The following is a 25,521-nucleotide window of genomic DNA, read 5'->3' on the forward strand; positions in this document are numbered from 1 at the left end:
GGGGCCATTTTAGTACAGGGAACTCATTGTCATGTTCAAGAAACCAATTTGAAATGATTCGAGCTTTGTGACATGATGCATTATCCTGCTGGAAGTAGCCATTAGAGGATGGGTACATGGTGGTCATAAAGGGATGGACATGGTCAGAAACAATGCTCAGGTAGCCCGTGGCATTTAAAACATGCCCAATTGGCACTAAGGGGCCTAAAGTGTGCCAAGAAAACATCCCCCACACCATTACACCACCACCACCGGCCTGCACAGTGGTAACAAGGCATGATGGATCCATGTTCTCATTCTGTTTATGACAAATTCTGACTCTACCATTTGAATCTCTCAACAGAAATCGAGACTCATCAGACCAGGCAACATTTTTCCAGTCTTTAACTGTCCAATTTTGGTGAGCTCGTGCCAATTTTATACCCTTTTTCCTATTGGTAGTGGAGATGAGTGGTACAAGGTGGGGTCTTCTGCTGTTGTAGCCCATCCGCCTCAAGGTTGAGCGTGTTGTGGCTTCACAAATGCTTTGCTGCATACCTCAGTTGTAACGTTATTTCAGTCAAAGTTGCTCTTCTATCAGCTTGCATCAGTCGGCCATTCTCCTCTGACCTCTAGCATCAACAAGGCATTTTCGCCCACAGGACTGCCGCATACTGGATGTTTTTCCCTTTTCACACCATTCTTTGTAAACCCTAGAAATGGTTGTGCGTGAAAATCCCAGTAACTGAGCAGATTGTGAAATACAGATGTGTTCAGAAATACTCAATTTGGTAGTAAAACTCAAAGAAACTTTTAAGGTCAATTAATGACCTCAGAGTTGCCTACAATGAACCGTTTAGATACGCTGCAGAACTCTAAGATAGAATGCTTTAGATATGGTTATCAAAGGCACTCTTTCTCAGAGTTCTGCAGAATATTTAAACGGATATCTAAATTATCTCGAAAGTGGTGTAAAATTTTGAGGTTTTGAGGTCAACTTCATTCCACGTATAAATAAATACAACACAGCAAAATGATTTACTTCATAGTTTATTTTAATACTGTAAATTATACATTTTACTCAATGCAAGAGCAATGACTACATTAACTGAATAAAATCTAATGGTCCACCTGATACTTCTCAAATAGATAAACATTTTGCAAGGCTCTGCAGTACATGATGATAAAATTTTGTACAATACACACACACACGCACACACACACACACACATTACATGTAACATCACATTCACAAAGCACTGAAAAAAAGGTCAGTCAGAAATGTGCAATAAAAGCAAGCCATGCATTTTATGGTTTTTAAATGACTCCTTTAATACAGCTGTGTATCATATCTTTAGTGCATTATATAATCATGCTGGTCATTCTTTCATTCGTTCATTTATTTATTCCTTTGCTCAGGTGAGAATTAGGCAGTAAAAATTAGGGCAAAAACTATGTGCATAAATAATTGAGGTACACCGTAAGTTTTAATACTGAAGTTCATGTGTCCTGTTTTCTTGAAAGTAGGCAGGTTTTTAGTACTGCCTATGCAGGATTATGTCAGTGTAATCTGGCAACCCTGATAATCAAAGCACAAAGAAGAGTGTTGAGGAAGTGAAAATACAATTTGTATGCATGTGAGAAAAAGACTGTGAGCAAGTGAAAATATACCTTGTGTGCACGAGAGAATGTTTAAGTGTTGCAAAAATATCAATTGTGCGCAAGCAAGTGTTTTTCAATAACAAGTTCCAAAACTGTACGTTACATTAGGATAGTTAAACTTTGCAGGTAATCCATAACTTACAGTACACATGGGAAGGGAACCATATGGATCATGGGATTTAGTGGTGTTATTTGTCTATAACACCACTAACACCACTAACTGCTACCTCTACCCAATTCATTTTTACATTTTTCTTTATTTAAATTCACAGACTTTTACCTCTGCTAAGGATTAGTTCAATTTGATGGCATATACAGTATAACACAACTACTAATTTTATTCAAATAATTTGAGACAGTGTTTTTTGATTCTGATCTAAAAAATATTTTTTGTTAAAAATCTCAAAAATTCAAAAACAAAATTGCTGTGTTATTTATTACCATTAACTTGATGGTTCTATTGCCTGAGACAGTAAGAATCACCTAGGGACATACCACATGCCAAGAATTTTTTCTCTAAACAAGCCTACTTCTTTACTCGAATTGCTGATGTCTATGCATAACAGGAAACCCAGAAACTCAAAGAAACTCAAAGAAAAAGGTCAATTAATGATCACAGAGATGCCTACAATGAACAGTTTGGATATTCTGCAGAGCTCTGAGATAAAGTGCCTTTGATAACTCAATGAATAATCATTGTATCCATTGGTCACTGAAGAAATGCAGTGGTACTATATCTACTCCCACATAAGGACCTCTAGGCCAATGACTTTAAAGTTAAACTGTCATATGACTTAAAATGGGGTAAGCGTATTTCAACTTGCCTGTGTAGCTGACAAGGTCCAAATTAGCAATCACTCTTCAAATGGCAGGTGCCTAAGTAAAATTCATTTCTTATGACTAATGGCATTGTGCTGTTTTGCATGAAAAAAAAAAAAACACTAAAAATCACTATGCCACAGAACTTGAACGTTGTGGCAAATGCAAAGATTTTTATTCTCTTTTGACCAGAGAAGTAATTAAATATATATATATATATATATATATATATATATATATATATATATGCTTTTGTCTGCTTTAGTTCTAGACTGATTCCTTTGTTTATAGTATGATATGGTTGTCATATTGGTTCTGCAAGTATGGCACAGGCTCTAGTATACTTAAAATGGGCCTGCTAAAGCATCATGCCTCATCAGAGAAAATCACCACAGATGCTTCCATTGCAGACTTGGGAGCAGATGTACAGTATGGGGCCACAAATGTATATGAGGCATCAACTAGCTAGAACTAAGAGTAAGCAAACTGACCCTCGGATTCTCTTTAGTCATTCCGAAGCAATGGCTGGTCTTGGTTGACATTTGACCATTAATGCAAGGTTTTGAACTTATGATCTTATGAGGTTTTGAGCTTCTGAGTTATTTCTGGAAGGGGTGTATGTGGAGGGTGTCACAGTGGGATTGCGGTATGATTAAACCCTAGTGAGGGTTTAATCCAGGGTTTTGGCCACTTCTTTCAATGCAGACAACTTAAATGAAACTGTTTGTTTGCCAAGCATGAATGACATGGGTTGCACACTGGATGTCCACTGGGTGGTGAATATCACCATAGTCCAAAGAAAGGGTGGCTCCCAGGCCCCAACTGTGAACTGTCAAATTATAAAAGCGTTTGTCCTCATCATAGGCAGCATACTGTATGGAGGCCCCTGCTTAAGGATGCTGCAACCTGGGCATTGCCATAAAATTCTTTCTAATTACTGTATTCAAGGTCAAACTAGCACCCAGTGTTACAGCAGTCACCTTTCCATTTTTGTAATTTGTAACATTTCCATTTTTGACCAAAGGTTCACCAGGTTCCTCATATTTTGGCTAGTATAAGTTATATAGTTAATTTTCTTTTTTTCCTGGTGGTTATGGGAGGTTAAAAAAAAAAAAGCTAGTGACCTATTTAGCTGTATGGAACTGATGCTTCGAATAGTCAACAAGTAAGAACCCACAACACATATTGTGAGAGGAATCCACAATATCCTTAAACTTCTTGCTCAGTTCATACTAATACAACTATAATTACCCAAAACAGAAGAACACTTGAAGGGCCGTACTTGTAATTTTTAGAAAAACTGGTAGTCGTCTAGTAGTTAAACCCTAGGTATCACATCATTTAAAAATGTATGTTGTTGGCTTCTTGGCTGCTCCCTCATGGAGGCGTCGCCACAACGGATCACCCGATCCACACAACAACTTGGCTGATGCCCTTCCTAATGAAACATTTCCATTTTATCCCGGCTTGGGACCTGTACTGCATCCATTGTCTGGGGTTTGGGCATTGAGTGGGATTCGAACCCGACATGACTGGCGAATTCATTTTTAAATGAATCATTTAACTGGTGCTAAGCAGTTATGAACTAAATCAAACTTTCCATGTCAAGACAAGTTCTACTGTCATTCCTCATTCTCAACACAGCACAGTTTGTTATGATATATTTACAACATGCAATGGATACGAAAAATGCCAGTAACCACTGTTCAGCAGTAAAGTCAGTATTAAGTTAGGGAATGTTTCTTGATCTAAATAAGAGATACTATGCACCGATGAGTGTACATGAAACTGCATGTAGAGCAATATACTGAGTGATATACTAGATTATCATACTTAAAAGCCTAAGTTGTTCATATAGATAACCAAAAACATTGTTTGCGCACAAAAAAGTATAGTGGGAATACCTAGAATACAGATTTCCCTAGTATTTCTTATTATCAGATTAAAATAAGACAAACATAAGGATTATGAATCAGAATTTTAGCTATAATTATAATTTTCAAGCACGGAATAATCCTGGTATAATGACAGACAATTTTGTTAATTTTTAGCATTTATCACCAAAAGAAGGAAAATAATTTGCTAATAGATTATGAAAATGTTAAGCTTGAAAGCATAAAAATAGGTTTGATATTGTTGCATTTGGTTTATTGTTATTCTATAATAGGAAAATAAATTTGAGCATATTTAACATATTTCACTTGCTCAGGTGGCATTTTTGCAATGCATTGTTATTTGCATAAGAACTAGCTACAGCTGTTTTTAGACATTAGTGAGGCTGATACTTTGGAAACTAGTTAGAAACTATTGTCGACCTCAGCGCACTTCCAAGTGAAGTCTAGTGTGGTTCAATTACAGTGAAATGTTGCTGCATACAATACATATTTTCGTACAACTAAACTAGTTTTACTTTAAACACATAAATGTATTTGTTTCATCTGAATGATCTGAAAACAGTATTTGGTATAATATAATATATAATATAATTACAAACAATCCAATAATTTAGCTACATACTTTTGCAAAAGAAAAATACTTAAGGAATGTTCAACAAAACCTTTCACATATTCATTCAATCATACTATATCTATATATATAGGAATAATTTAATCGTAATACATTAAAACATTTTTTTTTGTATTAGTAATTTTCCCTGAATGACAATTTAATGTCAGTATGTGAAGACCAAATAGGAAAAAAATAGGTAAGAATTACTTGTTAAAAATACTGCTGCAGCTGAAATACCATTCTAGGGTGTGTTCCATGAAAAAATTCAATACTTGACATTATTACAATAGCTTGTTAATCATTTTATCATTTTAAAAATTAATGAGCATTTAAAAAAACTGCAATTTCAGCTGGCCTACAGTACTAGTCTTTAATGATCATGCTACAGTGGCTTGTCTTATGATTTATCTGCTTATCTATGATGATTATACTAGCTAGTATTTTTTGGTCCGCAATCTGCCAGCTTATGATGGTAACTTTAGCTTACAGTTGGTGGTCCATGGTCTTCCAGCTTATAATAGTCATCTTGGCTGATCTGTGTTGGTTTAGCTGGTCTAATAAAAGAAAATGAATATTTACCCTGTTCTTTACCGGCTGTTCTTTCCTGGTCATTTGGGTACCAGCTTATGCTAACTAACATATTAAAATCTTGCAGAATTTAGGTTTTATTTCTCCTTCAACTCTGTTACATCATTTCTTTCCAGCTTGCCAAAATCACCTTCATTTTCCATGCTGCCCTTTGGGGACTTTGAGACGTGGGCTTTCATCTTTTCACTCTACTAGTCCATCTGGCTGCACTTAACCCCAAAAAGGTCTTTAATTGGATTCCTTCACACCTCTTCCAATGGCTTTCAGAACATAGGTTGAGATCAGTACTTGATCTGGATTTCTACAGCAAATCCTGAACAAGATACAGCACTGCGAAAATGACTTATAATACAGTTGCATCAATTTACCAATTTTAGACACAGAAGAAGCTGCCCAGAACATTAGTCCAAGTCCCACAACCTTAAAAAGAAGTAAAGAGTGATGAGGCTCATTTCTACTATTCAACATCTTGTACTTAAGAGTTCCTAATGGAGAATCTGCTCTCGTTCTCGAATCTCTTGCCACGTTTAATAGTTTCACAATCAATAATAATTTCATTTGTTGAGTTTAAGCTTTGAACCCATAAACGTATATTTTGGAGAGTGATATTTTGTAATTATTGTAGTAAAATTATTTGTGCAATTATTTGTTCATCATACTTATTTAAATGACTTGATACCATATAATAAATACCAATATACTGTAAAATACCTGGCTTATAAATGCAAGCTTAAGCAAAAGTAAATTGCATCAGATTAGTTAATGAATGTTGACATAAAACTTTGGAGTGCTAACATGCATTAAATCAGATTAGATTGTAGCATTTTAATATAATTTTACAACAAACAAGTAAGTTCTGTCTGAGTTAAATGAATTTATTTATTAGCTAGCAAATTGGCTCCCATATCACACGAATACTTACTAAAATTAATTTTTTTACAAATTATATTACTTATTTATTTACATCTTAAATGTCTTAAATAAATTCACAAGTAATTTTCACAAATGTCTGTTGATTATTACCATAACATTTTTAAGCCATTGTTTCAGTTGCAGATAAGTCTTAAAGATTTACCTTGATATTAGCTTGTACTGCTTTTCACCAGACTTACCGGTGAGATGTTCGGTGAGATTTTCGGTATTAACTAAAAAAATAACTCATCTTTTTTCAGGAAACACACCCTTGATCAGTAAAGGACAAGCCGCGTACATTTAGACCACCAAAGCAAAGTGGCTTTTTTGGAATGTTGCTATACTTTGAGAACATCTGGTTCTCAAAAAGAGGACTTTTTCTTTTTCTTTTTTTGCAATAGACAATAAATACAAAATAAAGACAGCAGGACATGTATAAAAATCTGTTATCAAATGACTACCAATTAGTAGGCAATAGTAGGAACAGTGTGCTTTACCTTTAACAATAGTTACATTGTGAACATATTGGCAGTGGTTGGAAGACACAAAACAAAACAACAATATTTTAAAAGTGATGTGGTTCCTACAAATACTATGTGGATTAAGATTTTTAGCAATCTTAAATTGAAGAGTGAAGTATAGAAACCTGATCGGAGGCGTTACACTGGCTCACTTGGAATGTACGGCAGGTATAGTGTTGAGTTTGTCAAAAGTCCAATTGTTTATTTCTATTGGGTGGGCAAATGAGGAAAGATCCATACCAAGGAAAGCATTGCAGCCACAGCATGATGGCTCAAACAAACATCATTTCTGGGGGAAAAAGAAAGAAAGAAAAAAATATAAGTATACATTTTTTGTTCAGTTGTTAATAAAATTTCCATATTTTAACCTAGGAAGGCTGAGGACCATGAAAATGCACTAGCTACTGTACTAGTCAGTTATGTGTAATCTTTAGATATGTTCCACTATTTAAACATTTTTTTTATAGCTTGGCTTGAATGTTAAAGGCATTGTAAAGTTACAAGATAACAGGAAATGCAAAAAGGTGAGAGGTATGATGTGTATAGTTATGTCTATGCAGTTATAAGTTATTTGTTTACCTGCATGTGAAGTCTGGAACTTGTTTAGGCCTTTCAGGTCACAGCCATGTTAAATTTGTCTGTTTCATTAAAAGCAAAAACAAAACAAAAAAGTTCATTGTGAATAATGCGTAGTTAAAATAGCTTCCTTTTTAGTTTGTTTAACTCTCACAGATTCACATCATCAGTGTGATATTCGTGACCTGAATTTGGTGTGTTGGATAAAACAAACAAGCTAAACAATAGACCTCGACTCAGACAAAAAAAGAATTATTGACAGGTATATAGCATTCTCATTCAGGATAATGTTGACAAAAGGTTGGTATTCATGTTGCCAATTTAATATATATTTTAATGTGCAGAGGTGTATTCCATTATAGCATAAAAGTAAAAAAAGTTCTCACTTGGTTCCTTCTTCTATGCCTCCATCTCCATCTGTTTTACCCTCCTCCTCCATTTTCTGTTCATCAGAGATGAGCTCCTGTTTCTTATGTCTGCGTACACACTTGATGATCACCATGGAGAGGATGACCAGAGCCAGCATCCCTCCTATAGATGCTCCGACTGCCACTGCAATGGTCGAGTCTCTAGGAGGGGGCACTGCACACAAGATATTCATTCGTTCATTCAGTCCATCATTATTAAATGGTGGTTTGATGCAATGACCTATGTTTTATACCAGCAATCACTGCTTTTAGACCCCAATCATGTTGCTAACTAAAGGTACACACACACACACACACACACACACACACACACACTCGCATACTCGCATCATTTTGTATGAACAAAGTGGGTTGTGAATCTGGCCTCTTTGGGTGTGGCTCGAGAACATTAGCAGCGGATCTTTAAGTGCTGTAGGGTTGTGGGGTGGGGCCCATGTAGATCTGACATATTATTCCATGTTGGATTGAGATCTGGGGATTTATGGGGGCCAGATACACAACCCCGAAACCTTTTCCAGCTAGGCTCGATATACAGCAGGCTGTGATCCACTGGGTGTTCTATTTTATTATTTTCTTGGATTTTTTCCTGATTTTCTTCCTAATTTAGTCTTGTCCAATTCCTCCCCGTCACTAGGGGGCTCCCACAATAAGGCTACTACTACCACTCAGTCGGGAGAGCCGAAAACTATTACGTGTTAGTAATGGGAAGTTCGAATCATTTTAGTGACTCGGTTCTTTGAATCTCGTTCATCAAAATAAACGAATCTTTTTTTGAGTCATTTTGTTCATTTCGTTTTTTTGATCAGAAATAAATTAAAATGTTGCATTTTCAATAAAAAGACCCCCAATACGTTTACATACACAAGTTTTAGCTATAGTTCCAGTTGTGAAAATATTACAATGCAGCTAAGGACATATTATAATAAACAGAATGAGCAGCTTACCTCTTATATCTTCCAATCTTAGTCGTTCGTTCTTTTGAATCTATTGCACTGCATAGGGTCTATGGGAGTCACATGTCATAAGAAAGAACGACTTGGGACTCAAAGACCCACTGGCACAATTGTTTAATACTGTTTCCTGTGTACTGCACTCATAGCGTCTATGCGCGCCCAATAGAAAATAAACGAATCACTTTCCGAGACGACTTGTTCATCTGAGTCATGTTAAAGATTCGTTCAAAAAGAACGAATCGTTCATGAACGACCCATCACTATTACGTGTTTCCTCCGAACCACGTGACGCCAGCCGACCGCATCTTTTCAAACTGCTCGCTCACGCACCGTTGGGGGTGGCGTTACATACTCGGAGGACAGCGCTATCCGCTCCTTCCGCTTGCGTGAGCTCACAGACGCCCCTGATTGGCTGTAAAGCCGTGATTAATGTGGGAGCACGACGTACCTCTCATCCCTCCCATTGCACTGGGTGTTCTGACACCTTTCTATCGTATCCATCATTTACTTTCTTTAGCAGTTTGTACAACAGTACAGTGGCTTCTCTGTGGGATTAGACCACACAGGCATAGAGGAGCCTTGGTGCCCATGAACCTGTCACCAGTTTAACTGATAATGTTATTCAATTTACTTGGTGGTGGCGTTAGTGTCATAGCTGATCTGTGTAAATTTCAGTGATTTTTATTTTTATTGCTACATGAATAAATTTTAATTTGTAACAACCACTTGGTTGCATGTTCTTATCCATGTAAAAACTATTTAGCTTTAACTAACGCTGGGAGATTAAATCAAATGCTTTTTTAGTGGTGCAATATAATGCTTACATTCAGTGACTACAAACAGCTGGATTCTACCACGGCCCTCGACACGATCAGGAGGATTGCGTACATAACAGTTATAGATCCCCTCATCTGTCAGCTGCACGTCGGAGATGGTGATGGAAAGGTCATTTTTATCCAGGTTTCCAGCAAACTTTACCCTTTCTCCAAAACGGTCCGTCCTTAAAAGAGTTAGTCTGTTCTTAAAGGTCATAAACTACAAAAAGAGGTAAAAAAAAAAGGGGATTAATAATTTAAAAAGGTTATTTTTTTTCTTTACTTTATGGAGTGAAAGAAACAGCACAAACAGGCATCTAGACAGTTAGAAAAATGTTTTTAAATTATCTTCAAAATGATCCACATTAATACACACATATACAATATGAATAAGATAAAAAGAAAGATGACTCACCATCTCCTCCGTATCATTTTTAGTCTCCTGGTAGGTCCAGTTCATAGCAAATTTGCTAATATCCAGTTTGTAGCAGGATGTGAACGTGCACGAGATCTTTATCATGGTGCCATTCAGTGCATTAAGCTGATGTGCCACAAGCACTTCCATAGAAGAGACAGAAGAGGCTACAACAGAAACAATTCAAATGCTATTTAATTTCAATAACTCTCATAATATTCAAAGCAAAGTTTTATTCAGTTGTCTCTAGCCCAGCATCTTTGTACTCCTCAAAAATCTGAAGTTAAAAAATGCAGACTAACAATGCAGATCACATTTTCCCTTTTTTATGCCGTTCCCCTTATTTAATTTTCTTTCTGTACGCGTATATGATGCATAAACAATCCTAGTCTGCATGTTAACCATGATATTCAATTTAACAATATGAATATCAGCCATACTTATTGGCTGCCAGCGTGTAAAATAGCCTGTTTTATAGAAGGCCCTATTATTTTTATGATGAACAAGAAGTAGCAATAATATTTTGTAGTGACAGCAGCGGACTAAGTGACATCAGTGATACGCTGGAAGGCCTTGAAAGAAGCAGTAACGTTGACCTAATAGTCACATGTGTGGTTTGCTCTACATGTCGCTGTGCTCTCTCCAAGAAGTTCAGTTGTTCAGAACCAGCTATCAGTAGCCATGCCGTTGATTCCATGGGAACGGTAGTGGTTTGTATCCAAGATTGCTCTGGAAAAGGGCAAGCTGTGTTACAGACCAAGACAAAGAGAGAGAATATTTACCCAGGGGAAGGAATTGGGCCCAGTCCTCTTTATGCTCCATACAGAAAGTTCTCAGTAAGCTTAAAACTTTCTGACACCCCCAGTTTCTCCATAAAATCTCTTCAAACACATGACATGAAGTGATCCCCACAGTCACTCACAAATGCTGCGGTGCTCTCAAGAATGGGACAGAATATATGTGGGACAGGGAATCAGCATTTTGTTGTTGGAACCTGGCCAGTATGGAATAAACAGACTGGATGGGTCTGGGTGCCTCAGGATAGGAACCAACATGAAAGCCTGCTTTAATCTTCTAAAGATATAAGGTTGGCAAACCCTATGAAGCTTTGCAGATCTTACATGGTGGCAAGAGGATGCCAGTTCTCCAATGCCATTACTCTACCTTGGTCCATCAGCATCTTTTCTGACACTTGTGTTTCTCCACATTGACATAGAGTACAGTTGGTTCTCCAATTAGAGTGGCATGACCATCCTGAAATGGTGGATTTGTGTTAGACGATCTGCGAAGTGGATCAGAATGTCATTCTTAATATAAACAATGACAAACCTTCCCAACACGTCTCACAACACCTCAGCTTCTGCAGTATTCAGAGACTGGAATACTGCAGGAGCTGAATACAGCCCATATACCATTCTGTAATTCTTATTGCCAGAGGGGGTGGCAAACACCCCCTTCAATTCATCACACTTCTCACAGAGTTGTTCCAAGGTGGCAGGGAACAAGGGCATTGGATAGCAGTGCTCCACTGAGACTTTGTAAAAGTAAGTGGCATTGACAGAAGGTCTGTAAAGAACCAGGAGCCTACTGGCTTTTCCTCTACTGAACACCACCTAAATGAGCTTTACTCTGGAGGAATATTCAGAGTCAATCAGTGCAGAAATTGTATGACAGATTTGCATTGGCAATAGAACCTTAGAGTAAAAAAAATCGCATGATCTTTTTTATCATATTGGCAGAACAAGTTAAAATTATAAATCTAATGAATGGTGTCTTAGATGTTCTGGACTATGGCTTGGAAGGGGAATATGTAAAAACATGCTGGGGCCTGCCACATAAAAAGCACATCTGCTCTCTGCAACTGTGGTGACATTCATCTTTGTCAGTCTTTACTGATGCCCAGACAGAAGTGCTTCAATGACTAGTGCTGGTCTGGTGCCCTGGGGTTCAACAGAGAATCTAGATGGATAGACATGTCAATGAGCCTGTTGAAGAACACATGGTCATCTTGGCAGATGGCATATTTGGCCTCTGTGAGCAGATCTGTAGTGAGCCCCCAAGGCAGGTATGTTCTGGACAGCAAGTCTAGCACAGTTTGTAATTCATGGTGACAGCCACTGAAACACACCCACAGAAGCTAATAATTAACAGATTGGTTGAATCTGAAATCACCAAACTGTGTTGGTGACCCTCCAGGACTTGAGTTGAAGATCCTTGCCCTAAGCAAACACAGGCAAGGAGTGCCAGCTTGTTCCATCCACTGCGAGCGGGAGTGGAAGCTAAGCACACACCCTGCTGTGCTCCAATCCTTCTCCTTGCCCTTGCATGGTTGTTGACCAACTCCAAGAAGCGTAAGAAGTGTAAATGTAAGAAGGATTCTCTCATCCCCCTGGTTCCAGCCTGCGGTAGCCCATGTGAGAGCTTAAGCTAATTAATCTTAAGTTGTTTAGTACCTCACCCCCTGCCCTGACCGGCTAAGTACTGGAGCATGAAAATTCTGCACTCTATGGGCTCCTGAGAGTACGTCCAGAGTGGGCAACAGCTGATATAGAGTCAAAACTAAATTCATCTTCTACTGTATATAGCTTATTCTACCTTATTCTAGCTTATTCAGGTTATGGGGGCCTGTAGCCTATCCCAGGAGACGGGGAACACCCTGGATCTATCGCAATTTGAATCCGGGTTGATTCCAGTTGATTCCACTTCATTATTACTCATTATATATCTAACAATAGAAATGGGCCTGTTCAGTATAGCTATATATTATAACCATTCGCTTTTAGTTTGTGTGGTTTCTTTTCTTTCATATGGTAATGGATGACTAAGGGAATTGAACCTGTGTGTGTTTGTCCTCCACGAGTCACGGATAACAGATGGACGTCTCCTACAAACATGGGTCAACTCAAAAAGGTATTTGTTTCTGCCTGAATAAAAAATAACTTACAATTAAAGGCAAGATTTTATTACATGTGAGATAAAGCTGGATTTTTCCTATAATCTTTTAATCTATTAATCTTTACAGGAGGTATGGTCGATTTATTTAATTGGATATTTGATGAGTAAGCGGCCAAGATAACTGCACCAGAGCAGGAGCGGCCTCTTGTATACCGCTAGAGCTTATGCAGCACTTTTTACAGTTCAGACAGATGACTGCATTGCTGCAGAGACCCAGACGCGCGCACACACACACACACACACACACACCCTCTTACACAGCACATATAGTTTTCTTTGTGTGAACAGTTTGTTTCTAGGCTGCATTTATTTATGTGATACTAATTACATTATAGTTTTTATTATTCATATAAGGTGTAAGCCATTTGGAGCAAATATAGACATACACATAAATACACAGAGACAGACAGAAACCCAGTCTGAGACATTTGTAATGTGTGTGTGTGTACTGTATATGTGTGTGTTTGTGTGTGTGTGTGTGTGTGATACCATCACTTTAAATTGTTATTGTCACTTTGCAGTAAGGAGTTTTGTGTTTTTATGGTCACACACACACACACACACACACACACACCCTCCACCCTGCTGGGTTGCATTTCTTTTTACTGGTCAAGCTTTCTCTGCAGCAGAACCTTCATCTTGCCCCTCCCTTTTCATCTCTCTCTCTCTCTCTCTCTCTGCAGAACAGCTAATTCCCTCCCTCTTAAAAGTGACCTTTCCTTTAAGGAGGGTACACCTGTCAACACACAACAGACGCATGTACAAAAACCCAAACATACACATACCCTCACACACACACACACACAGTTGCCGCATTCTTTGTCGTATTAATAAAAGTGCTTGCATATACATTACTGACATACAGTACCATAACGGCGGAAATGCAGAATCAATGTTCCAGTCAGTGTGTTACGCAATATCAGCAATAAGTTTGCCCGCCCACTATTTCCACTTCGGAACACATCTATACACTCTGTCTCTTTTTACACTATACTGTACATGCAAAAAAAATATGCAAAACTCCACCAACAACCTCAAACTGGGAAAAGATTTTTGTGAATATTTAGGACTGTACTGTATGTTTTTCTCTGCACAACGGTGGCGCAATCCAAATACATGCGACGCAGTCAGGTGTGTGATTGTGTGTGAGATGAGGTTAGCACCCCATCCAGGGCGTACCCCACCTTGTGGTCTGATTTCCCTGGGATAGACTCCTGTCCTTACACGACCTTTAAAGTAAACATGGTGTGAACAGTGGATGGATGGATGTCTCACTCTTTCACACATTATTTTGCCCATTAGTCTTGACGTTTACTCTACTCTTACTGACTTCATTATTCATTTAAACCTAATTAGCAAATTAACCTAATCTGGGGGCACTGGTGGCTCAGTGGTAGGTGTTTTGCCCGCCATGCTAAAGGCCCGGGTTCGATTCCCAGCCAGTGCCCAAGCCCCTCAGCCACTGGATGCAGTGCCGGACCCAAGCCCGAATAAAATAGGAGGGTTGCATCAGGAAGGGCGTCCTGGCGTAAAACCTGTGCCAAGTTGTTGTGCAGACCGGTTATTCCGCTGTAGCCCTTGCCAGGAGCAACCGAAAGGCCAACAACAGCCAATTAGCTTAATCTGCATGTCTTTGGACTTTGGGAGGAAACTGGATTACCTGGAGGAAACCCACCAGGCATGGGGAGAACATGCAAACTCCATGCACGCAGACCCCGGGGTAGGAATCGAAACCCGGAGGTGCAAGGCGACAGTGTTAACCGCAAAGCCGGGTCCAGTGCACCGGTGTCTCCATTTCTTCATCAGAAGTTTTAAATAGAGGTTTAGGCTTAAGCTCTTTAATTACAATCTCACTGTTACAACCACTGTTGACTGCTGAACCTTTTTTTCTGATAATGTTCCAAAACTGACCCTTGAAAATCTGAAAAAACTGAAAACATCAATTTTCCAGCTAAAGTTTTTCTTGGTCAGCGAGTAAGGATGTTTCCATTCCATACTCCTGTATGTTCACTCTCAGACTCGTAGTGATAAATCCGTGTCTCATCACCAGTAATGATTCTCTTTAAGAAACTTTCACCTTCTTAAAAGTATCAGTCTAAAGTTTGTTTGCAGATATACTAAAACGCTAGTGTTTCTGCTCTTCTGTTAGTTGTTTCAGCACCAGGGACACCCTCAGACCACAAACGTCTTTCTACTTTCGGGCAAATCACAAGTGGGGCATCCGTTTTTGCCCGCACCGCAGTAAAGGTACAAATGAACTAATGTAACATGCTCAGACCTGTACAGCAGTTACTGGGGAGACACTATCCTTGAACGAAAAGCGCTGATAAGACGGTGTGGCCAACAGTTGATTTGGGATTATCCACAAATGGAGAAACTTGGTGAACAGTGGTACTCTAGGAGCACAAGGACGACTTATCTACTGTATGAGCTCATCAAATTCATTCTCTATACCGCTTGTCCTGTACAGGGTCGCAGAATGACAAGAGCCTACTCTTGAACGGTGTGCCAATCCTTTGGAAGGAACATAAGCACGCACAGTCTCACAAACTTAAACTGTGGGAGGAAACTGGAGTAACCGGAAGAAACCTACCAATCATGAAGAGAACATGCAAGCTCCACATTGAATGTCACCACATTCAATAATTCTATGCAACAAATATATTAACAGTTGTGTATTAGGCTTTCAGTGACATGCGGCGTGAAACTCACACACTTGTAAATACATGCAATGCATGTTTGGTATTACACTTCAAAGCATAATACCACGTATTAATGAGGTTTGATATTTTCATACTTCGCTTTTGAAGGCATGACACTTGGTTAAAAAAGTGGATCTTCTTTAATTTTCAACAAGGGCATGATTGAAAAAGTAGATCACAACATTCAGAATTTTGGAGGACCCACAGTTTAAGCTCCATTGTAAACTCCAGAAGCTCAGAACAGTTTCTTCCTATCTGTTCTGAGAAACTGCCTGGATGAATTTGGACTACAGAGTTGTGATGAGGTACATATATCACCAGGGTAATATTTCAGTGCCTCTGCATTACTATGTGCTGAGACGTTGTACAGAGGCACATCCAGGGAATCAAAACTGCATGAACCACAAGGACCAGCACAAAATGGTGCTCCGCCCCGAAGACTTCCATGACAATTCTTTAGAATGGTAATGGTGATGCTGTTAATGATGCTTTTGGATCCATTTGGCATGATGTGCACTACCAGACTTTCTTTTGTGAATTTTCAGCCTACAGAACCATCTCTGGGTTATCATGAGCCACTTAAACCTTAAACTTCATCCATTCATCCATCTAGGAACCTCTGTGGTCCAAATAGGGACCCAATTCTGACCGTTGGATTGTATGGTTCATTGTATTTATTCCCATTTTGACAACTGTGGTAGGTTCCCCGGGTCAACATTCACACACTACAGGCAATCTGTAAACGGCAATAAGTCTAATCTGCATGTCTTTGGTCTGTGGGAGGAAACCGGAGTACCCGGAGGAAACCCACCAGACACGGGGAGCACATGCAAAGTCCAAGGCGGGAACTAAACCTGAATATGGTTAGGCAACAGTGCTAACCACTAAGCAAACGTTATATGTAGTAGGTCAAGCTTATATTGAGTGATATTTTTAGTTAAAAGTATACGGAATTAAAATCAGTTTATATTGAGAGCAAAAGTATGTTGAGTGACATTGAATTTATAGTAGAGTGAGTGGTGATTTATTTTGGGAAAAATTTTACTCCTCTGTAGAGCTAATATTAAGAACGAGCAAGAGAGGTCAAATTGGGTCGTAAGAGAAAGGATTTTTTTTCCACACATGTACACTGTGGTTGAACTGAAGACGACTGAGGGGTAAGTCCCTCGGGGTCCTTTAAGTCTGACATTGCTTACTGTTTCACTAAAGAATTGCCTGAACATGGGGTAGGAACATGTCTAATACTTTTTTAAAAATTATTTATTTCCTATTGAATAAATAAAGAATAGAAAGCTTGGTAAACTGCGATATAAACTATATGGAAAATGGTTGACTACAATTATATTGTCATATTTGGGAAAAGTCAAATTAATGTTCCAAGTTTGTGTTGTGGTGTTTCATTTGTCTGTATCTGCTTCAATTTAGTTATCTACTAGAACCTAATAAATAATATTCATTTACATTATAAACCTACTAGGCAGGAAAGAAAGAAGTGTCATATGCCATCTGGTGGTTCTTATAGGAATTGCAACCTTACACCATGTATGTTCTTAAACGTTTAAGACACAAAAAAAACTTAGGCTTAATTTTGAAATTCAAATAAATATTATATAATGATAAATAATTAAACCCAAGTGATTTAGTTTATTTTAGTTATAAACACAAATCAAATATTTAACAAATATCTTACAGTGCTGTGAAAAAGTATTTATTCCCTTCTGGATTGTGTATTTTTTTGGCTGATTTGTCAAACTTAAATAATTGAGATCATCAAAAAAAAATTAATATTACACAAAGATAAAAATAAAATGCAAATTTTAAATGATTATTTCATTTATTAAAGGGGAAAAGCTGTTCAAACCTGCCTAGCCCTATGTAAAACAGAAATTGCCCCCTAAGCCTACTAACTGCTTGTGACATGCTTGACGACAACAACAGCAATGATGCCAATCAGTCTTTCACCTCGCTGTGGAGGAAATGTGGACCACTCTATGCAGAATTCAGCCACCCAGGAGACTAAAACAACTAGAGACAAGGCCACTCCGAAACATTTTTACAGTGTTTTTTTTTATTATTTTTTTTAATCCATTCTAGGGCTGTAGCTATCGAATATTTTAGTAATCAAGTATTCTACCAAAAATTGTATCGATTAATCGAGTAATCGGATAAAATGTACTTTTGCTTAATTAAACAGCAATGTAAAATATATAAGAGAAACAAAGGTTAATTGGTTTTCTTTTTAGAAAAAATCAACTTTTATTTTTTTAGGCATATAGCATTTTATCAAAAATAAACATCGTCATTATCTACAAGGAATAGCTTAAAGTTGACTGAGATAAATCGTGCGTTGGTTTAAAAGTCGATATGCATGGACAGTAGAAACACTGATCACAAGCCCTCTGATTGGTTGACGAAATGGAAAAAGAGCGGCTCAACTTTTTTTTGTAACACGTGTTATGTGCTGAAATGCCCCCCTGCCATGGATTGCCCCCCCTACATAATCGCTATCAAATATTATATTAAAACATAAATTCATAAGTTAATGGTTTACAAAATACGTGAGACAATAAAAAAAAATAAGCAATATGAAAATAAATATGTTGTATATTAAAAAATAGAAATATTATGTATACTTTTACAGTAGTTGATCAATTGGAATGGTTATTACCGTCGCGCTCACCGCCGCGTAAAAACGTTAGCGGCCAAAATAAATCAGTTGCATTTCAAAGTCATTCGTAAAATGGCCGCCAGGTGGCGCAAAGTGACATTTTCGCTCGTTGCCGTAAATACAACAGTGACCGTTATACAGCGTATCTCTGTATCGGTTTATTGTTATTTAAGTTCTGGATTATTTCAGGTACTTTAAACACATTGTTGGGTTGCTCATGTTGGCTCATATGAGATGTAGTTTACAAATGAACACCTGGTTGGGTTATTTTGACCCAACAACTGGTTTATTCATTATTCTTTCCTTTCTCCAAATATCAGCCTGCAGAATGTTTGAAATATTACTGTTTATTGTGTTACAGGTGTAGTTTTTAGAGTTGTTTAGGCAGGAATGCGTGTGTATACAGCTCAAAACCTCCATCAGTTATTAAAGATAGCGGCTATTTAGAAAAAATGCCCAGTGATTTCTGAGCTTCAGGAAATCTCCCGGCGCTCTGCGCATAACACCGGACCAACTCATGTCGGAAAGAATTTATAAACGGTTTCTAAACATGGGCTATTGTTTTTTTACTTATAATATTTGTTAATTCAATTTAAATGAGGTTTGGGCTCAGGACTTCGACTCGGCATCGTGATTCTCCTCTTTAATTTACTCAATAGTTTTAATCAGCGCTCAGCCGCATGCATGGAGTTTTCCAGAGCGCACCGGCAGAAGTAGACTAATGATTATGAACACGTCGGGAAAACAGCAAGCAGACTGACTCTGACCAGTCAGTCAGCGCAGCTTACAACACTTACAAAATCACAACACTTACAAAATCACAACGTTTTTTCGTTATTGTGAGTGCACTTAAATAAAAGTTGAGTCTTATAAAGGCATGTAGTCTTATATAGTTTTATTATATAATTTTTGCACATTAATCTGACACAGTTTTTTCAGCCTGTCACGGCGTGCGCCCAAATCAATATCGCTCCTCGCTCACTAGTTAGGCGGCCTCCCCTTCAGACATGCGAAGCAGCGGGACCGCAGAATTACACATGACTGGTGAGCTATCGTTGCTATCGTTGCCCGGGCTTGCACCCCGCGCTATAAAATACTCGGGGTTTGTTGGGCTACAGTGGATTTTACTACGCGCTGTGTATGCAGCGCGCGTATAACAACGCGGAAGTGCGGCATGCAAGCAGGGCAAATGGAACGCGCCCCGGGGACTTCAAAGGAGCGAGAGGTGGGAGGGGGGCGGTACGGCCATCCGCGGAGAGCAGAGTCAGAGCGAGCAGACGGATGGCCATTGCACTCACACCGCGTAGTAAAATCCACTGTAACCCATCAAACCCTAAGTATTTTATAGCGCGGGGTGCAAGCCCGGGATCATAATAAGCCGTGCCTTTATTCCGTCATGTCATGTGGGCATTATAAGCTTTGTATTGAAAACTTCTAACTAAAAAGTGGCAGCTGGCACGCCTAAAAATAGACGCAGGTTATTTTTTTAATAGTCTAAATAAAAACCCTCCGATTTAATTTCCTATAATCTAAAAAGCGCTCAACCGCACGCATAGTTTTCCCGAGCGCGAGGAATTTTTTTGTGCTAAATAATGTTTATGCAGTATAAGAATTCCTATTAATCCTGGGTTGTTCTTTTAGTGTCACTATAGTGCTTTACAATGCCAGACAACATTCAAATACAAATGATTCACCCTCCCCAGGTGTGAATCGGCTGTTCTCACCTATACATTCAGAGGAACTGAAATGCACTTCTCCCCACTTTAAAAACCTCTTGAATCTGAGGCTCTTCTGGAGACTTTCAGTGATTTCAATTTGTGTAATTTTACTTCCCCTGGATTCTACATTCTAAAGTTGACATTGTTACCTTTTTTAATCATTGGAATGGAAGAATTTGAGATTTTCCTTATGATAGCATAAATTGCATTGTTTTTAATCAGTCTATACACAATAATATTCTTTGGTATTTTTTTGTTTTTTTAAACGGGTATGGGGGCTATCTTGGTTCATTAATCTCCGTGCCTGGTTTAGGTTTAGTATTCAGTGCGCATCTGTTATATTACAACTATCATAACACTCAAATACCTTTTATTGGGGGTTAAGTGACTGATGTGCCTAACATTTTTCAGCTGAGCCTTTGTTTCACTGAAAACGACCGCGACACCCCTCTCTCTCTCACACACACACACACACACACAGAGCCGACCAAATCATTAGCACGTCCCTCCCCCAAACAGCACAGACATTTACTTACACCTGAACTGAGTTGTTTGAGTAACATGGGTCGAACCCGTTACAAATCATAACAGTCTACTGCATTTCATTCTTATAATAACGCAAAAACACAAGCGGGGCTGAAAGACCGACATCTGCTGACGCAGTAGAACGTCCTAACACTGTTTTAATTTTATGGTTATTTATTTCAGTTAATAAATCTACTATAAATTTAAAGAACACAAAAAATAAGATGACACAAATCCATACACGCTTTTTTTCTAATTACAAGTGATAGAATCAAAAGGCTCACTGTGTTAACATTTATTGTGCTTAAATTTGATCCCAATAAGATTTGATTTAATTTGAATTTTAGAACAGTGGCAGCTGGAACACCTAAAACAGATGCAGGATAATTTTTTTATAATCTAAATAAAAATGCTTTTTTAAACGTGGGCTATTGTTATTTACATGCAATATTTGTTAATTTAATTTAAATGGGGTTTGGTCTCCGGAATGTTGAGCATCAGGATCCTCTTCTTTACTTTCCTACCTAGAATCAGCGCTTAATCGCACGCATTAAGTTTTGTAAATTCGTTTAATGTTTAATAGTAAATAATGACCCCCGTTGCGCTGTACCACCGCTCGGAAAACCTTATGAAATACAAGTTTAGGACAATTATGATGATCTGCCACGGCGTGCGCGTGTGATGGGTGTACGCCCAAATCTACTATAACTACTCCCTCACTCCGTAGGCTCCCTGAATAGGCAGCAAAGGGACGGGAGCCGCCTATTTGTGCCGGCTGGCGATAATTAACGTTAATATGATCTCAGGCTTGCTCCGCATTATAAAAGCAAGGCGCGGAGGTTTGTCTGAGGTCTGGGAAGTACGTGATGTAATGGAGAATATAAAAAAAAAAGCATGTCAGTGGGGAGATGTGACGCGCCCCAGGGACTTTAAACAAGGGCACTAGAATTCCGCCCTTTGATCTCCGCGCTGAGGACAGCGCGAGAAAGGGCTGCGCGAGCTCCCGCGGCATCTTCACTCCCGCACCGTGCCCGCCCTCGCAGCCCCGCTGCCGAAGAGGAAAAGTGTGGTTAGGTTTTTGCGTCAGCGAGAACTCGCGCCGGCCATCGACAGCGGGAGAAGCGCCGTCACGAGGGAGCGTGCAGGAGCGCTGCCTCCGCGTGCTCAGTTCTGCCACTCCGTGCACCAACACTTAGCATCAGCTGTGTGCCCGCATGCCCCGGAACTGCACATACACAACCTTTATCCCATTCTTTCCTTTCTCCCTCCTTCAACACTTTCATTCCCCATTTTACCTAAATAAATTACCCTTTTCCGTAAGACCTCGCCTCGTGTCCGTGCTTTATGGTGCCGCCCGTGCAACATGGGTCGAATCCGTTACAGATCATAACAGTCTACTGCATTTCATTCTTATAATAACGCACAAACACAAGCGGGGTTAAATGACCAACATCAGCTGACGCAGTAGAACGTCCTGACAATGTTATAATTTTATGGTCATTTATTTCAGTTAATAAATCTACTATAAATTTAAAGAACACAAGATATAAGACGACACAAAACCCTACACGCGTCTTTTCTAATTACACTCTGCATACCGCGACGGTAGGACCTACATTCCGATTGATTAACCACTGTATATTGTTTATTTTATAATAAAATTAGTTTCGTCCAATTTATCATTATAAAATATTTATTTTTAATACATGTAAATATTTATTTGCATATTTTTATGACAAACCCCTGAAAAATAAAAGTGTTATAAAATAAACATTATACAAGAATTTGTATTAATGGTCGTGCCTAGGGTTTATTATAATAGTAATATCATATTTGATAACAATAAACTTATGAATTTATGTTTATATATAATATTTAATAGCGATTATGTGTGTGTGGTGGGGAGGGGGGGGGGGTCCATGGCAGGGGGCATATACTTTTCTTTTCCCACTTGAGTCAGTCGTGCTCTTTAACCAATCAGATGTGACCTCGCCATTTCAACCAATTATAACCCGCCAGGAGCGCAGCCTAAATCCTGTTTACATGAAAGCAGGTTCAAGCTTACGGATATGTTGCTATGACAACAAATGCTAGAAACGCATCGAAGAACGAAACAATCCAAGATCAGGACAAATCCACAACAATTAAATCCAGCTAACTGAGTTAACGACGTACGAAGAACCGACCCCAGAAACACGCTGTGTCACGCCAAACAAATAATTCCGCAAAAACATAACGCAAGCTTTTAAAATTAATTAAACAAAGCTTCGAGGCAGAAGATTTTGTCTCGATCATTTTTTGTAATCGAATTATTTGAGGAATCGTTTCAGCTCTAATCCATTCAGGGATGGACATGCTGGTGTGTTTCGGATCATTGTCCCTCTGCATAACCCAAGTGTGCTTGAGCTTGAGATCACAAACTGATGGCTTCAGGATTTTCTGGTAGAGAGCAGAATTCATGGTTCCATTAATCATGGCAAGTCGTTCAGGTGCTGAAGGTGAAAAGCAGCACCAGACGATCACACTCCCACCACCATGTTTCACTGTTGGTACTGTATGATGTGCCTATTATGAAACAGTGTGTCACTGTAGTTTTCACTGTAGATGTAACGGGACACAAGCCTTCCAAAAAGTTTCAATTTTGTCTTTTCAGTTTACAGAATATTTGCACAAAGGTCTTGGGGATAACCAAGACGTTTTTTTGGCAAATGTGAGACGAGACTTTAATCTTTTTAGAGAGTTTGTGTTCTTTTCAGTCAGCATGGCTTTTACCTTAGAACTCTCCCACAGATGCCATTTTTCCCCCAGTCTCTTTCTTATTGTTGAATCATAAACACTGACCTTAACTGAGGCTATTGAGGCCTGCAGGTCTTTAGATGTTGTTCTGGGTTCTTTTATGGACGAGTCGTCGTTGTGTTCATAAAGTATCACTGTTCCAAGATTCTCCTCTTTGTGGATAATAGCTCTCACCATGCTTCGCTGCAGTCCCAAAGCCTTAAAAATAGCTTTGTACCCTTTTCAGACGGATATGTTTGTTTCTCAACTGTTCTTGAATTTCTTTAGATTACGGCATAATATGTTGCTTTTTGAGATTCTTAGTGTGCTTCATGTTGTCAGATAGATGCGATTTAGGAAAATTAAATTTAACCCACATTTCAAAAAAATGTGATTAATCACAGTTCATTTTAAAATGTGGGGGAGGGGCTTATTTTTTACATAGGGTTGTACATGGCTTTTTTCCCATGAAATCATCATTTAAAGCTGCATTTTGTATTTACTTGAGTTATCTTTGTGCAATATTAAATATAAAAAACAGGAAGAAGTTTTTACAGAACTGTAAATAATAAACACCAGATTTACTTTTTATTCTATTTGACTACATATACATCTTAATGTGCATGGATAAGTGAACCTGCCTACAAACAGCATCCTATGTTGGACCTTAGACCTGATTAGAGATAGCTTATTGATTAATACTGTAAAATATCACTTATAATTTAGTAAAAATATCAACACATTTATAATAACAACAACAATAATAATATTAATAATAACAATTATTATTATTGTTGTAATCCTTGTTGTTGCTGTTGTAGTTATTCTTCTTATTGTTGTTATTCTTGTTTTTATTATTATTATTATCATTATTATTATTATTATTTAAGAACGTGTTTGTATGCGAACGTGTAAGCAGTGAGGATTATTACCATAGACAATACAAGCTATGTCTGTTACCACCACCACCAATGACAACAACAACAACAACAACAATAATAATAATAATAATAATAATAATAATAATAATTGTCTATTCACTTGTATTAACTGTGTCTATTTACAGTTTATTTACCTACATTGTATAGTATATATATATATATATATATATATATATGTATATGTATATATATATATATGTGTGTATGTGTGTGTGTGTGTGTATACTGTGTGTGTATATATATATATATATATATATTATATATATATATATATATAGAGAGAGAGAGAGAGAGATAGTAGATAGATAGACAGATAGATAGATACACACACCAAGAGTGAGTGTTGTTATTTTATGCACCACCACCATCACCAACAACAACAACAATAATAATAATAATAATAATAGTAATTAACCAGCAATACCTATTATTATTGTTGTTGTTGTTGTTGTTGTTATGGTGTGGTGGTGATGATTATGGTAATTGTTGCTGTTGTTGATTTTATTAATATTAGTAGTCATAGTGATATTGATAGCTAGTCTTGTCTCTAAAGGTATACACAAACAAACATTCTGGCTGTGTGTGTGTGTGTGTGTGTGTGTTGATGAAGTGTATAATGCTATAATAATAATAATAATAATAATAATAATAATAATAAATGCAGTATGTATATTTTAAAAAAAGATAAGAGATCTGTCTTCTGTGGGTTTTTTTCTTTTTTTTTTTTTTTTACTCACCCGCAAACACCAGCAGCACCGTTGCAGAAATGGCTGACGCACACTGCGTGTCTCGCACGCGCAACAACCCGGACATGTTGACACAGCAGGATATGCCCTTTAATATAAATCAGATTACAGCACAAGGATATTTGGTCGTTAGATACATAAAAAAAATGCTATCTAAAATGGATTATTTTCAGTGCTGTGATATGGATGGCAGTGTCTTCAGCTGTAAAATGTTGATTTTATGGTTGCCGTACTATTCCTGTATGTTCAGGAAGATTTGTTTTTTTTTTCTCTATTACGTGAGCCTGTGGAAATATATATAAATACGCGTTTTAC

The 25,521-nt window shown here is 38.1% G+C and overlaps 1 protein-coding gene across 1 annotated transcript; it reads right to left on the reverse strand.

The window, feature by feature from the left end:
* Window positions 1–2,705: 2,705 nt before the first annotated feature.
* Window positions 2,706–25,484, reverse strand: scn2b (sodium channel, voltage-gated, type II, beta). The gene is made up of 6 exons (XM_053507367.1): window positions 25,198–25,484; window positions 10,177–10,343; window positions 9,771–9,981; window positions 7,952–8,147; window positions 7,569–7,627; window positions 2,706–7,278 (listed from the first exon to the last, which is right to left on the reverse strand). Exons 1-5 carry the CDS (start codon window positions 25,271–25,273, stop codon window positions 7,618–7,620), a joined length of 660 nt encoding a protein of 219 aa, XP_053363342.1. The 5' UTR covers window positions 25,274–25,484; the 3' UTR covers window positions 2,706–7,278; window positions 7,569–7,617.
* Between the last annotated feature and the right edge of the window lie 37 nt (window positions 25,485–25,521).

Source organism: Clarias gariepinus, chromosome 11 (assembly GCF_024256425.1).
Source record: "Clarias gariepinus isolate MV-2021 ecotype Netherlands chromosome 11, CGAR_prim_01v2, whole genome shotgun sequence".
In the NCBI taxonomy this organism is placed as follows: domain Eukaryota; kingdom Metazoa; phylum Chordata; class Actinopteri; order Siluriformes; family Clariidae; genus Clarias; species Clarias gariepinus.

Coding starts and splice junctions, on each gene's coding strand:
- scn2b (XM_053507367.1), bottom strand. CDS start 25,273: ATGTCCGGGTTGTTGCGCGTGCGAGACACGCAGTGTGCGTCAGCCATT. Junction 10,344..25,197: donor GGTGCTGCTGGTGTTTGCGG/GTGAGTAAAAAA, acceptor TTTCTGTTGTAG/CCTCTTCTGTCTCTTCTATG. Junction 9,982..10,176: donor AAAATGATACGGAGGAGATG/GTGAGTCATCTT, acceptor CTCTTTTTGTAG/TTTATGACCTTTAAGAACAG.